The sequence below is a fragment of the Leptidea sinapis genome, chromosome 27 (assembly GCF_905404315.1).
Source record: "Leptidea sinapis chromosome 27, ilLepSina1.1, whole genome shotgun sequence".
NCBI lineage: Eukaryota > Metazoa > Arthropoda > Insecta > Lepidoptera > Pieridae > Leptidea > Leptidea sinapis.
This window is the reverse complement of record NC_066291.1, coordinates 8,466,237-8,482,216: the sequence shown is the minus strand read 5'-3', so window position 1 is coordinate 8,482,216 and position 15,980 is coordinate 8,466,237. Positions and strand designations below refer to the sequence as shown.

General features: G+C 34.4%; 1 protein-coding gene across 4 annotated transcripts in view; it reads left to right on the top strand.

The window, feature by feature from the left end:
* Positions 1-15,980, top strand: part of LOC126972710 (sodium/hydrogen exchanger 9B2-like) — an 82,106-nt gene that overhangs the window by 23,936 nt on the left and 42,190 nt on the right. The window contains exon 1 of one of the 4 annotated variants that reach the window (XM_050819613.1): positions 9,446-9,585. The exons of the other annotated variants lie outside the window; for them this stretch is intronic. Within the exon in view, the coding sequence (XP_050675570.1) occupies positions 9,490-9,585 (96 nt within the window). The 5' untranslated portion in view covers positions 9,446-9,489. Of the gene's footprint in view, positions 1-9,445; positions 9,586-15,980 lie in introns of those variants that run through there. 4 annotated transcript variants of the gene reach the window in all.

Sequence of the window (15,980 nt, the reverse complement as noted above, 5' to 3'; positions counted from 1 at the left end):
CTACCGTAAAGCAGTAATGTGTAAACACTTCTGTGTTTAGGGCTGAAGGGCGCCGTAGCTAGTGAAATTAATGTGCAAATGAGACATAACATCTTATGTCTCAAGGTGACGAGCGCAATTGTAGTGCCGCTCAGAATTTTTGGGTTTTTCAAGAATCCTGCACTGCATTGTCATGGGAAGGGCGTATCAACTACCATCAGCTGAATGTCCTAATCGTCTCATCCCTTATTTTCACAAAAAAAATGTTGTGTTTCGATCTGAAGGGCGCCGTAGCTAGTGGAATTAGTGGGCAAATGAGACTTAACATCGTGTCTGTAGGTGACGAGCGCTATTGTATTACCGCTCAGAATTTATGTGTTTTTCAAGAATCCTGAACGTCCTGCTCGTCTCGTCCATTAATTTCATAAAAAGAAAAGATATTAAGCTATGCAAGACTTAGCTAACACTACCATGGGAGATAGAATGTTAGAGCTTGCGAGCTCTCAAATATACTTTTCTCATTATTTAACAATATTAGTTTTGAATTTCTAAATAAAGTTACAATAATAATAATAATATAGCCACACTTTTTACACAAATTATCTTGCCCCAAGTTAAGCATATATAGCCTGTGTTATGGGTTACAAGACAATGATATATTTAATACAATATACTTACTTAAACATACATAAATTCATATAAACATACATAAATACATTTACACATCCATGACTCGGAAACAAACATCCATATTCATCATATAAATGCTTGCACCTACCGGGATTCGAACCCGGGACCTCTAGCTTAGTAGGTAGGATCGCTAACCACTCGGCTATACAGGTCCTCTATAAATAAAGTTATAGAACGCTTTTTCATGAAACCTGTGCCGAAAATCTATTTGGTATTTTATTACATTTCCGCGCGAGGTTAACTCACACTTGACTACTTTTTTAGATAAGTATATTTATTATTGAGCATAAAACTTACTAAGTATCATGCATATAACTTTAACTTAATGCAAATATGTTTAACAGAAAAACAATGTTGTGTGATAAAAATATCATATATTGCACTTTTTAGTTTTTTTTTAATGGTGCTTCAAGTACTATCGTAGTAAAAGAGGCCTACTCTTAACATTCTGTTCTATGCTTTGCTCTGAATACATAATATGAAACATGCAATTATTATAATTCAATATTCCTATAAGATAACAAAACAAACATTGGCAAACAGACTAACAGCCATTTTATATATTTGATGTCACGGACGAGTAAAAAAAGAAGGACTCCGTGTCATAACAGTGAAGCACCAAAATAAGCCGGTAAACGTGTAAATACAATGCCCCACGCACGCAAACTAATACAAGCTGAGGCCGCCATTATGAGATTTGCCATCGTCTGTGAAAGATCAGTTTGCGTCGCAATAAAATATTTTAAAAATGCCATCGTGAGTTGTGAATAAGTGTAAAAACAATACTATAAAAGTATAGTATATTTGTGGCCATATATGATTATTTAAGGGAGAAAAAATTGTGTAACTGGTATCCCCCGTAACCGCACACACACTAGCATAAAGGTAACTTGTAGATCGCTAGAACATGGGCCGGCTTGAAGTATTGCCGTGCTCTATTAATGACGCCCAGCTTCTTCGAAGCCAATTTGGCTTTGCCCTCCAGATGGCCACGGAATTGGCAATCGCTTGAGATTTCGAGACCCAGTATTTAAAGCCAGATGTATAAGTTCACTTAGAACGAAAGTTCAAATGGTGAATGTGGTATTGGACAGGAACATTTTGAATGGTGCGAATTTCTCTTGTACTGAGTTCCCATAAATTTTCATGGAAATGATAGATTTTCGAGAACACACAAGTTCACACATACCAGTGGCCAGGGCTTACAACTCGTATTAAACGGTTAAAATAATGATTAATTAGTAATAATTCATGAACAAAAAATCTTAAGACAACCACCCGATGTCATTTTCATTTCTGCATTTTTGGAAGGAGAAATTAAACATATCTGGAGTAAAATTATTCGATCGTTATGGAGAATTGTTATATTAGAGTTACATTAACTTATTTCCTTTGTTTAAAAAAAAACATTCTTTGATATAGCTAAAAGTAGTTAATTGTAGTAGTCACTTGCTAATATCACGGCGCGGAGTCTTTCTTTTTTTACATGTCCGTGATTTGATGTATTGAAAAAAAATATTATTCCTACAAGATAACAAATTAAAAATTGGCAAACAGACTAACAGCCATTTTATATATTTGATGTATTAAGATCATTAAAAACCCATATTATATCTTTCCAGAGATCCTGCACCTGTATATCAATATGACAATCTAAATAATTTGTATTTTTTTAAGTAATAACCCTCTCTTATGGTATTAATTACACAAATTAAATTTGAGAGAAGTCGCGGGTTCGAGTTCATAAATATTGTGTTTGTCCATTACAGTATTATGTCAAATTAAAATCAAAAAAAGAATGCGTAATTCCATAGATCTTTTTTTAAATCAATTATTCCAATCCAAATATTATTCTGTAGATAGGTTATTGAAATACCTAAATCAAGAAATGGGTTAAAATATCAAGCGCGGCCCGCCAATTCAGATTTAGAATTTAAAATAGAAATTGGCCGTTAGTTAAAAAAAATAAGTTTCGCAAATATTATAATATCAACAATAACAATCGTATTTATACACAAATAAAATTTGAAAAACAAAATTTTATGTACGATGCGGGATTCGAAGCCACGACATCCGGCGTTCCGTGCCAGTGCTCTAACCAACTGAGCTAACCGTTCGAGTACCGCCTCGATATAAAATTCTGTTTGCTTTGTTCAACTCTCAGGTTGTGGCTTCATCTACAGGATCTACTTTACAGTTGATAACCTGCTCAACCCCAATATTTGCATATTAGGAAATTGACTTGAGATGTCGCTCTTGTAAATCTAAACAATATGTTATGTTTTTAAAGTGATAACCCTAACTTCTAGGATTAATACACAAATAAAATCGTATTTATTTTTATGACCAATCTATTTGTATGTTAATGTGATGTTTCTACTGGTGATCGAACAGCATCCATGTTAAGCAATGTGTTAATATCTCTGAACATGTCATCAATTTTAGCAGTTATAATAACATTCCAAATTCAATAAATGCGTCTTCACTTCCTGGCATGAAATCATTTTAACCTTCCGAAATCGGCAAGTGCTCCGCAGTATGCCATAGTTCGGCGCGATTTGAACGCTCGCGCAGCGGCCTGTCAAAGCGTATTAATTTACGTGAATTAATAGATTGCTTATAATTATGATGATTTGAGTGAATATATAAGAAATATATTGAAACAAGCTATAAGACCATGTATAATAAACCATCTTCTAAGCCAAATGAGGGTCAAAACTTGGTCAGGGCGTAGTGTGACAGAGTTCAGCCAAAGCCCGAAAGTTGACTTCCTTCGTGCCTTGTGAGAAGGTGCAGAGAGTACTAGGTACGTTTTAATTCGACAACAGCTACAAACCACAACTTATATTAAAATACATATTACATACAAATACCATCTATGGTAATAAATGGCGCTAAAAACTTCAAAGCAACAACTTTGATAATTAAGTTCTTTTAATATATAAGCCTACTAGAATTAGTTACAAGCAATCCCTTATGTCTAGTGTTATAATAATGAAAATCAATATTTAAAGCAAAAAGGTGACGATTTTTGTGAACGTATATTAAATTTTCATAAATGTACTGACAATAATGAACATTTATTACATTAATGGCATTGCTCCGTTCCCTCAAATATGTGCGAAAGGAACGATGGCTGGTCCATGCGTCAACTCGTTAACGGGTGCTACTTGTGATGCCAGGTCGACCAGTTATAGTTAATAAGTCATTGTATTTGTTGGATCCAATAACGATCATCAACAGGGCCGGATTCAAACTTAATGCCGCCCTGGGCACCGGAAATAAATCCGTCCCAATACTGAAATTTTACATCATAGTTTATATATTTTATTTTTTAAAACTAAAATAACTAATTTATTGCAGAAACTTTACAATATGTTGTATATTCTAAAAACATGAATAAATATTTGTTTTTTTCTAACAATTATAAATTTGGTTAACTCATAATTATATTACATAAATTTTGTCACAGGCAAACACGTCCGACTTTTTGAATTGCGAATTGGTCGATTAAACAGAATTCATTAATTATATTGACCAATCTTAAACACTAACAAAAATTTTCACTTTTAAAAAATTTTGCCGCCCTAAAAAATTTGCCGCCCTGGGCACTTGCTCCAACTGCCCCTAGTGTAAATCCACCACTGATCATCATGTCCACGAAGCATCCCTACACAAACAATGAATTCAAGCTCTAAAGGTTGATGCATCCAATATACGATAATTTATATTTATACAGTTTATTATTTATTCCTTTTTATGAAATAATTTATACTATTTAAACACGACTCATATATTGCATGTATCACCTTACAAACTAATTTGTTAAGTCTATTACAGCCATTGTAAGATACTCTATTTGATTGAAAAGAGTGGCCGTTGAGTTTCTTGTATGTTCTTCTCACGAGCTCAACTTTTTCCGAGCGTATGGTAAATTCAGTAATTTAAAAGAAATATTCGTAGTGACGATTCAAAAGTGCTAAATCCTGATTGAATAATGTTTATTTGACTTTGTCATAATTTCTTTAAATTTTTCTATCAAATATCGAACTTAAGCCTTCCCTAAGAATAATACTAAATTGATAAATTGTGACTATTTAATTCATTGTGTAATTAACTCGGGATTAAAAAACAAAATTGAATAATAATTAAAATAGTATTTTATTTAATTACATATTGCTTTTTTCAGTGACTAAGTAAATAGTTTGTCATGTGACCGACGATTTCCGAGTAGACTAATTATGTATAATTAATGTCTTTGAAAACCCATTAAAATAATGAATCCTATTTGTTATAAAGAATCTACTACTACAAAATTAACTACTTTTTGCTATATCAAAGAATATTTTTTTTAATCAAAGGAAATAAGGTAATAATGTACGAAATAACGATTCTCGAAAACGATCGAATAATTTTACTCCAGATATGTTTAATTTCTCTTTCCAAAAAAGCAGAAATGAAAATGACATCGGGTGGTTGTCTTAAGATTTTTTATTCATGAAGTATTACAAATTAATAATTATTTTAACCGTTAAATACGAGTTGTAAGCCCTGGCCACTGGTATGTGTGAACTTGTTTGTTCTCGAAAATCTATCATTTCCATGAAAATTTATGGGAACTCAGTACAAGAGAAATTCGCACCATTCAAAATGTTCCTGTCCAATACCACATTCACCATTTGAACAATCGTTCTAAGTGAACTTATACTTCTGGCTTTAAATACCGGGTCTCGAAATCTCGAGTGATTGCCAGTTCCGTGGCCATCTGCAGGGCAAAGCCAAATTGGCTTCGAAGCTGGGCGTCATTAATAGAGCACGGCAATACTTCAAGCTGGTCCACATTCTAGCGATCTACAAAGTGCAGGTCACACATGGAGTAATCAGCTTGATCTATTTGACCGCGTGCAACGCAGAACAGCTCGAATTGTCGGGGACCCAGTGCTCTGTGAACGGCTGGATCACTTGGCGTTGCGTAGAGACGTCGATTCATTGTGTATCTTCTACCGCATTTACCACGGAGAGTGTTCCGAAGAGCTGTTTAACCTGATTCCTGCCGCCGAACTCTACCTTCAGACGATACGCCACAAGTTAGGATATCATCCCCACCATCTAGATGTGTGGCGGTCCTCCACAGTGCGGTTTTCAAGGAGCTTTCTTCCACGTACTACAAAGCTGTGCAATGAGCTTCCTTGTGCGGTGTTCCCGGGACGAAACGACTTAAAGGCCGGTAATGCTCCTGTGATTCCTCTAGTGTTGCAAGAGAATGTGGGTGGCGGTGATCACTTAACACCAGGTGACCCGTACGCTCGTTTGTCCTCCTATTCCATAAAAAACAAATAGTAGACATCGTCTGCGTACCTGTAACATAACTGAACACGTAGTGCTTATTATAATCATTGTTTCTTAAATCTTAAATATCTTTTACAGATAAAGGCTAAGTGTCATATAATAAATAAAACTAAGAAGACTGAATTGAAATCTATCCAGAAGACTTCCGTGATGCACGCACAAATGAAATACAATTATACAAACAAAACAAATCTTATAACTATATTTACAATACTATGATTAAAATAATTTATAACTATCATTACGGGGAAGCGAAGATATAATATATATCCATTTCCATTTTTTCTGGATCATCCAGGCTGATCCGTTGACCGAAATAGCGCTTGGGTTGTCAGGAGCCCTATTGAGGCAAGAATATAGTACTTTGTACATTCTCCGCGCCTCTGGACCCCGCGGGCCAAGTGTCTCGACAGCAAACGGCACAAAAATATAAGACTGATTTGTTCCTGTTTCGCCCCGAATTTTCGTACCACATTCCTGTTTCGTCCCACGTTTATTTTTATTCCTGTTTCGTGTCACTTTATAAAATGTTACTGTTGTACAGCCAGAAAAATAAATGTGAATTACAACAATATTCTAAATATACATAAGAGCAATAGCTTACCCGAGACCAAAAGTTGGCATGAAAGGAGATCATAAACCTATTACAGGATATTATGTTCCTGCAGATTGCGGCACAACTAACTCAGGTTGTCTCAAAAGTAGAACAATAAAACTTGGCACAAACATATCATAAACGGACCAAGTACATAGTAAAATAATCTTGATTCCGAATTCCATGCATCAAGATGAAGGTGTAGAAACCAGTATATAAAAGTTAGGATTTTAAGCATAAATAAAATTGTATAATCATCATAAAATAAAGAATATTATCACTCAGACCGACGTTTGCTATCTTCGGTAGTCGAAGTAGCAGCCCCAGCACCAACTGACGTAACTTGGACATGAGAAGGAGCCAGAGTGTCGACGCAAGTCGCGTCCCGTACCAGCGCCCTTCCCATTTTGTTTAAATAGATTTTCACATATGATAATCGTTGTGGTATATTTAAAAAAACACCAAATAAGTTATGAGTATTTAACAGAATACCTACGATAATTCAAGGATATTTTTTATGAAAATAAGGGACGAGACGAGCAGGACCTTCAGCTGATGATAATTGATTCGCCCTACCCATTACAATGCAGTGCCGCTCAGGATTATTGAAAAACCCAAAAATTCTGAGGGGCACTACAATTGTGCTCGTCACCTTGAGACATAAGATTTTAAGTCTCATTGGCCCAGTAATTTCACTGGCTACGGCGCCCTATAAACCAAAACTCAGTAATGTTTACACATTACTGCTTCTCGGCAAAAATTGGCGCCGTTGTGGTACCCATATCTCCGGCTTCCTATGCAAAGGAGCCTCCCACTGGTGAATAAAAAAGCGCTTCCTGATATATCATCGCTATTTCAAACATCATCAGCTCACGGCTCATAGAAGATATCTCCCTCTATTTCACTCTTCCACTGTGTCGGTTTCATTTTCAAACGCAACTCCATCACATCACATCCAACACAGCTTGAGCGGTGTTTATATTCCACATCATTTATAATGTCATACAAAATATTTAATTGAAGTATCACTAGGATAGATTTCTCAAGTATTTTCCTTAGAACGACCGCAGGCACGCAACAGATATAGTTTGACTACAATGAAAGAATATTAATTAATAAGGAAAACTCTATTATTTCCGACAGTTTTATTTAAATCAAAACGATTGAACCACTATTTGAAATGAAAACCTCTATAGGCAAACGACCACTTTTTTGTAGGAACTGAATGAAACTGACCCATCACGCTCTTGTATGTAACGCTCCTTCGGTTATTGTCGGTTCTAGTTGACCTGAGAAGACTCGCTCAGTGAGCACAGCTTTATTTCGTATTTTGAATCTCACCTTGATGAAGTTTCCAATTTTGTTTTGTGGTCTTATTTAAATTAGAAAATTTAGGAAAACCATGTGTCCTTTAGAGGGGATGTGTTTTTTGTGCCGTTTCTTCTCTTTCATCTCCTCGTTTATTTCCGAATCAATGTTAGTGCAATAATTGAAATTTAAATTATGATTACTTGACAATTTTGAGAAAATAATGCTTTTTAATATATAAATAATAATAAATCCAGTGTCCTGATGTTTGTTCCCAGTGAACTCCTAAACTAATAAATGGATTTTAATGAGGATTACTTCATGGAGTGCAGTTTGGTCCAACTTGAGAGAAAGGATAGTTTTTATTTCGATTTGGGACCCATAATTAGTTTATTTCCAATATTTGTTTTGTATAGATATATTTTCTATGAGAGATTTTATTGACGCACATTTGACAGTTCAGCTGTGAAACAATTTCATTATAACAACAGGGAGCATATTTTACGAAATAATTCACATTGAAATATTATTGACAAGTTAATAAAAAACAATAGGTCTGTTCTTATTCAATGAAAAACGAAGTTTCGATCTAAGTTTCGTGTGTTTCCTACTACGGTTCCATTAGTTCCGAAGTATCGTCCCGAAAGTCATTGCTTGACATTTCGAATTTATAAAGCTGAGAGCTATTTTTAGAAAACTTTTTACAATTCAAACAAAAACTCGTAAGTACTAAGTTGACATGCTTACATTACGTGTGTAATACAGACAATTTTGGTTGTCATTAGTTATTACCCATCTTTGGCATGAAATAGAACTCCTTAAATTAGTTGGATATAAATAATGTTCATTTCAATCGTTCACCATTCGTTCACGAATATTGTTTAGGTTCCGAACTTCGTCGATGTGTCCGAAAATAAAATAGAGTACTACCGAATTCGTCGTTTAAATTCTTTCGTATACGATGTTTCGTTTCGGAGAAAGATAGTAGACCCCCAGTATGATATTTATTATGTACAGAACAACATTTGTGGGGTAAGCTAGTATTTAATTCTAATATATAATATTCTCGTGTCATGGTGTTAAACTTTGAACTCCTCGGAAACGGCTTGACCGGTTCACATGAAATTTTGAGTGCATATTGGGTAGGTCTGAGAATCGGACAACATCTATTTTTCATCCCCCTAAATGTTAAGGGTGGTCCACAAGATATTTTTTAAATTTGTTTGATTATGAGTCAGCATTAAAAAATACATACAACTTCAAATTTTCACCCATCTACGATCAACAGTTACTTTTGTATCGCGATTTTAATATCGGCAATACAACGTTTGCAGGGTCAGCTAGTAAAATACAAATTTTCAGTGATTTAATTCAAGGCTTAATAATTGTTTACTCGCGCCAAAATCTTATCCTCGCTATGTAGAGGTTAAATCATGAAATCGATTAGCACTTGTACATCATTTGTCGTGTCAATGTGTCCCAATTGACACTATGGACATTGAAAACGATATAGTTGTGTGCTCCTTAATATATCACATATAGTTACTTACGTTTGTCCAGTCGTGTGCATGACTCCATCACGAGTCGGAAAATATATTCCTTCAAAATTTATCGTAATCATTGCGAGGATTATAATTGAGTGTAAAGTGTACCCCTTAATGATGGTATGTGTTTATTGATTAAGTTTTATTTTATTTGTTTCTACACCTCATCTTCTGTTTACGAAAATATAGGTACAAATTAATGTACATAAATATGTTATTTTTACGCATAATGCTAGCTCTATATGCTTTCTAGACACCGTATAAATACTTTATTTATTTATTTTATTTTTATCTTGCCCCAAACTAGGCATAGCCTGTACTATCACAATATTTCTACTTAAACATACATAAATACTTGTAAACATCCATGGCTCGGAAACAAACACTCATATTCATCATATAAATGTTTTCACCTAGCAGGATTCGAACCCGGGACCTTTAGCTCAGTAGGCTGGGTCACTTACCACTGGGCTATATGGGTTCTCTACAAATGTATACCTAAAACTAATATAGTACACATACTCCAAGATTCATTTAGATAATTGTAGCTTTATTTAAACTGAACATCACAATATTAAATCAAACATTTAATGATAAAATGTTTTGTTAAATTAACAAAACTTATTGATATTTTACACAAAATGCTCGAGGAATGAACTTTGTTTGAAGATCTAGTATTAAAAATGGATTTAAAATTTATTTATTAATGTGTGTGGACTTAATAGTAGGGCACCATTCACTACAGTTTATTCTTATCTGACTATCCAATTAATGTGAAGCAACCGGAGCTCGTCCATAGCTCTAGCCATAGATAATTTATACGACTAGATAAAGGCCCTTGCTGTTAGACAACCAATAAAAACAGACCAGGAATATTAGTTTAGTGTGTGTCACACAAGCTGCGTCTTACGCTCGCGATTTGTGTAACACTTTGTATTAGTGTGCGCGCATTGCTCAAAATAGAGATTAACGTTAAACTCAATTTTATTTCGACGTTTTCACAGCTGTCATAGTCTATCTAGACGTATAAATGATTTAAGGCTCCAGCACACTGCCGTCTTTTATCCACACTGAGATACTCACACCAAAATAATTGAACTTTGCCGAGAATTTTAGTGTCGTAACTTCTAATTAAAACTAATTATATAAATGCCAAACGTCTGCAAGCAATCATCTGTGTGTCCTTTACTATAAATTTGACCTACATAATATAACCTACTTAGCTAGAGGTCCCGGGTTCGAATCCCAGTGGGTGCAATCATTTATTTGAAGAATATGGATGTTTATATGTATTTATCTATAATCTTTAAATGAGCAATTCTTGTATATACATATATATAATAGCTGAATTGACAGACGTTGTTCTGTAAATAATAAAAAAATACTGTTTTATGGGAATTTGCCAATAATATTTCATAACAGAATTTATTTATTAACGTTTGCTGGCCTTGTTGTTATAATGAAATTGTTTCACAGTAGAACTCTCAAACCGTGCGTCAATAAATTCTACCACAGAAAATATGTCTATACAAAACAAATATTGGAAATAAAAATAATTATGGGTCCCAAATCGCCAATCCCCATTAAAATCCGTTCACTTGTTGAGTCCATCGCGGACAAACGACGTGTCACGTAATTTTATATATTAAGATATATATATATAATCTGAATCTCGGAAACGACTCCAACGATTTTCATAAAATTTAGTATACAGGGGATTTCGGAGGCAATAAATCGATCTAGCTAGGTTTCAATTTAAATGTGTAGTTTTATCCATGTTTTAATGAGAAACAGCTTCAATAACATTAGAATACAAAGGTAAATTTCACCACTATATACAAGACTGTAATAGCTCAAATGGGACGTTGGGAGATCCGGAAAGCAGAAGTCCCCGGTTCGAATCAAGATGTCTTATTAGTTTTTTTTTGTTCAAGTTTTGTACATTTATAAAAATCCGAGCAAGGCTCGGTTGTCCGGATATTGTATGTTTAAGTGAGTATATTGTATTAAATATATTGTTGACTTGCAACACATAGCACAGGTAAATCGGTACAGCCGTTTGGGACACGAGAATTTCATATTATGTTAGATTTTAATTGATAAAACGTACTTTCAATACATTTTTCTAGACGTCATTCGTCTCGAATGATCCATCGCTAATATTTTTTGAAGCTTTATCAAAAATTAACATGTTTTTGAATTCATTGACTAGACTACCCCATACCATACCATACTTTGATTATTTTAGTCTATAAGTTTGAATGATTGAACATTGGAATTTGAAAAATAAGTCGCCATAAACTATCTAGGATAAAGTTTGCATCGAATGGTGGTAATTTTAGGTTTGAAAGAGCCTCAAACAAATACCATTTTCATTTTATATGTAAAGATGATAATAGTCTGAGGCTCTTTCAAGCCCAAACCACTGATCGTATCGACATGAAACTACCATCATTCGATGCGACATTTATCCTAGATGTTTTATTTTTCGAATTCCAACGTTCCTTTCTCTTAAAATTCGCACAGCGAAGCGGGCGGGAACGGCTAGTTATATCTTCCATAAATTACGTGACACGTTGTTTGTCCGCGATGGACTCCTAAACCAATGAACGGATTTTAATGGGGATTACTTCATGGAGTGCAGTTTGGTCCAACTTGAGAGATAGGATAGTTTTTATTTCGATTTGGGACCCATAATTATTTTTATTATCAATATTTGTTTTGTATGGACATATTTTCTATGAGAGAATTGACTGACGCACGGTTTGACAGTTCCGCTGTGAAACAATTTCATTAAAACAACAGGGAAAATTTTTTAACGAAATAATTCTTGATGTTAAGTAATATTATTGGCAAATTCCTATAAAATAATATTTTATTTTATTATTTACAGAACAGCGCCTGTCGAGTCAGCTAGTGTATATATATAAAAGAAGATGTAACACGTCGTCTAATAAACTTTTCACCTACGTTTAAACATTTGATAATTTATAAGTCTACATAGAGCCTCTAGAGCTGTTAGGCAACGCATGAAAACAGATTTTATTACTTTAGTGTGCATGAAAAGCTACGTCTTACACTCGCGACACGTATGTCACATTGTTTAAGTGTGCGTGCGTAGCTGAAAATAGAGATATACAGTTCACCTCTATTTTTTTTCAAGTGTTCACAGCTGTCAGTGTCTAACTCGATGTATAAATTATGTAATATTTAAACCTAATGAAGAAATACAGTACACTCGTTTTAATCCTTTAAGTATCATTTTATATAAATAAATATATTGCACCACTCGCGTATAAAACTCATTTATAAAAAAAATCCTTAGAATATATATTTTTTTATGAAAATAAGGGACGAGACGATCAGGACGTTCAGCTGATGGTAATTGATACGCCCTGCTTATTACAATGCAGTCCCGGATTATTGGAAAACCTAAAATTTCTGAACGGCACTATAACTGCGCTCGTCACCTTGAGACGTAAGTACTACAGCGCCCTTCATACCAAACATACTAATGCTTACACATTACTGATTCACGGCAGTAATAGGCGCCATTGTGGTACCCATAATCTAGCTGACATCCTGTGCACAGAAGCCTCCCACTGGTAGTTTACTAGATATATATTGTTTGAAACATATGCAAATAATGTACAATTGTTTGATTTAACTGTGTTAATATAAAAGATTTTGATCGTAACAGATGTTAATATGAGTCTCGTGATATCTGGTTTATTAGCACATTACTGATGACAGCGCTAACTGAAGCACAAACATGTTGATAAGTTCGTGGCCTCTGTTTACGTTGCAATACCAGCTGTCAATGATTAGCTATGCGGTGAAAAATATACCTTTATACTGAAGTATACGAAAGACATGCCTTAACGTCAAACTTCGGACGTTTTCAATAACCTATCAACTTTAGTTTAACTTACTAGAGGTAGACAAACATATTCTTCAACGCTTACTTACATTTCAATAACCTACCGACATAAAGCATTGGACTATAACTATATTGGACATAACTAACTAAAGCTGTTTAACCTGACACGCCACAAGTTATCATCCCCACCATCTGGATGTGTGGCGGTCCTCCACAATGCGGTTTTCAAGGAGCTTTCTTCCACATACTACAAAGCTGTGGAATGAACTTCCATGTGCGGTTCCTAATACGACATGGGTACCTTCAAAAAAAGCGCTTACGCCTTCCTTAAAGGCCCGCAACGCTCCTGTGATTCCTATGGTGTTGCAAAAGATTGTGGGCGGTGGTGATCACTTAACAACAACCCGTACGCTCGTTTGTCCTCCTATTCCATAAAAAAAAACTATGGATAGATAAGATCCTGTCATTAAACAGTGACAGCAATGTATCCGTAACTAGAGATACGTTATTAAAAACGGCTGTTAATCAAATAGGCTGAAACTAAGTGCTCTTGAATCGTCATTACAAATATTTAATTTAAATTACAAATCTCACCATATGTATATTCGGAAAAAGTAGAGCTCATGAGATGAACAGCCACTCTTTTAAATATTAATGAGTTTTTTACTATATCTGTTACTATCCAAATGTTTTGAGTTTTCCTTAGTGTTAATTCTGCCAATATTTGTCTTAAAACAATTCGACACGTGTTTCGCCTCTACACGAGCATTCTCAGGACATGTTGACCCGCCAAACTCTGGCACGAGACTCAGTCTCTCAAAACATTTTGATAATTATGAATTTCCGCAAAGTAACGCCTACTTCAAAAATTTTTCCTAATATCTGTAACATACTCACACAACAACATAGTTTGTCAGGTGCTGAATCCAATATATGAATAATAAAAGTTAATCGCTTAAAATATCAAATACTAGCTGATCCGACAGACGTTGTTCTGTATAATATAATAAATAAAATAAATATTTTTTTTAATTTTAATTTGTGACAAGACTTAAGATTTATCAATCTAGATAACAATAATGTGATAGATAATTAACAATTGTAGTAAATCTACCAGCTATAATTAGCTAAAATTAAGTTTATTTTTTACCTCCTGTATTCCTCCTTTATTCTTTCAATTTTATTTCTGAACGACCGGGGACACTTCAAAAGAAAAACAATATTGTTGTGTTTCTTTTTATTCCGAGTATTTTCATATTTATTCACCTTTTAAACCTTCTCTGGACTTCGACAAATAATTCAAGACCAAAATTAGCCAAATCAGTCCAGCCGTTCCCGAGTTTTAACGAGACTAACGAACAGTAATTCATTTTTATATACAAAGATTTCATAAGAATTAATATAAAAACACACAGTACATAGTCGGGCCATAAATATTGTTACAATTAAAAATAAAGAAAATATTTAATATTTGGAATCTGTCATTTTTATATGATTGTTCATTGAGTTTTCTCATTTTGGGGCCAATACATTTTAATACTATAATATCATTGCCGATACATTGTACAATATTTGCGATGGTATTTTTTTCTTTATTTCAGTATTTATAGCAAGGCTAGGTATAATAATAATATAATATTGACACACTTTTCACACAAATTATCTTGCCCCAAGTTAAGCATATATAGCCTGTGTTATGGGTTACAAGACAACGATATATATAATACAATATATTTAGTTAAACATACATAAATTCATATAAACATACATAAATACATTTAAACATCCATGACTCAGAAACAAACATCTATATTCATCATATAAATGCTTGCACCTACCGGGATTCGAACCCGGGACCTCTAGCTTAGTAGGTAGGATCGCTAGGCATAAATATATAAATTATCGTATGTTGGATGCATCGACCTACAATTAAAGTGGCGTGAAAAGTTGAACTAAAATCAATTTCTAACGTGGCTTAGCAAGCAGATTGTGCGTTGCATTTACTCATATAAAACAATAATGTTAAGCTTGACAGATACCAGTGGGAGGCTCCTTCGCACAGGAAGCCGGCTAGATTATGGGTACCACAACGGCGCCTATTTCTGCCGTGAAGCAGTAATGTGTAAGCATTACTGTGTTTCGGTCTGAAGGGCGCCGTAGCTAGTGAAATTACTGGGCAAATGAGGCTTAACATCTTATGTCTCAAGGTGACGAGCGCAATTGTAGTACCGCTCAGAATTTTTGGGTTTTTCGGGAATCCTGAGCGGCACTGCGTTGTAATGGGCATGGCGTATCAATTACCATCAGCTGAACGTCCTGCTCGTCTCGTCCCTCATTAACATAAAAAAAAAAAAAAAAAAAAAACGCACAATTCGATATAAGGCTTAGTTTCCATATTGGTACATATGTCTACTGTGACAGAAGTTAAAAAAGTTGTCACGTACGTAGCGGTAATTATCACCCACAAAGATAGAAGGATGCACTCTTTGTCTAAGGTATCGATCGACATTTTGATTGTCAAATGTCAAAAAATATTATGGTTAGGTTCAGAAATTTAACTTGTGACAAAACTTAAGATTTATCAATCTACATAAAAATAATTTGATAGACAGTTAACATCTGTTGTTAATCTACC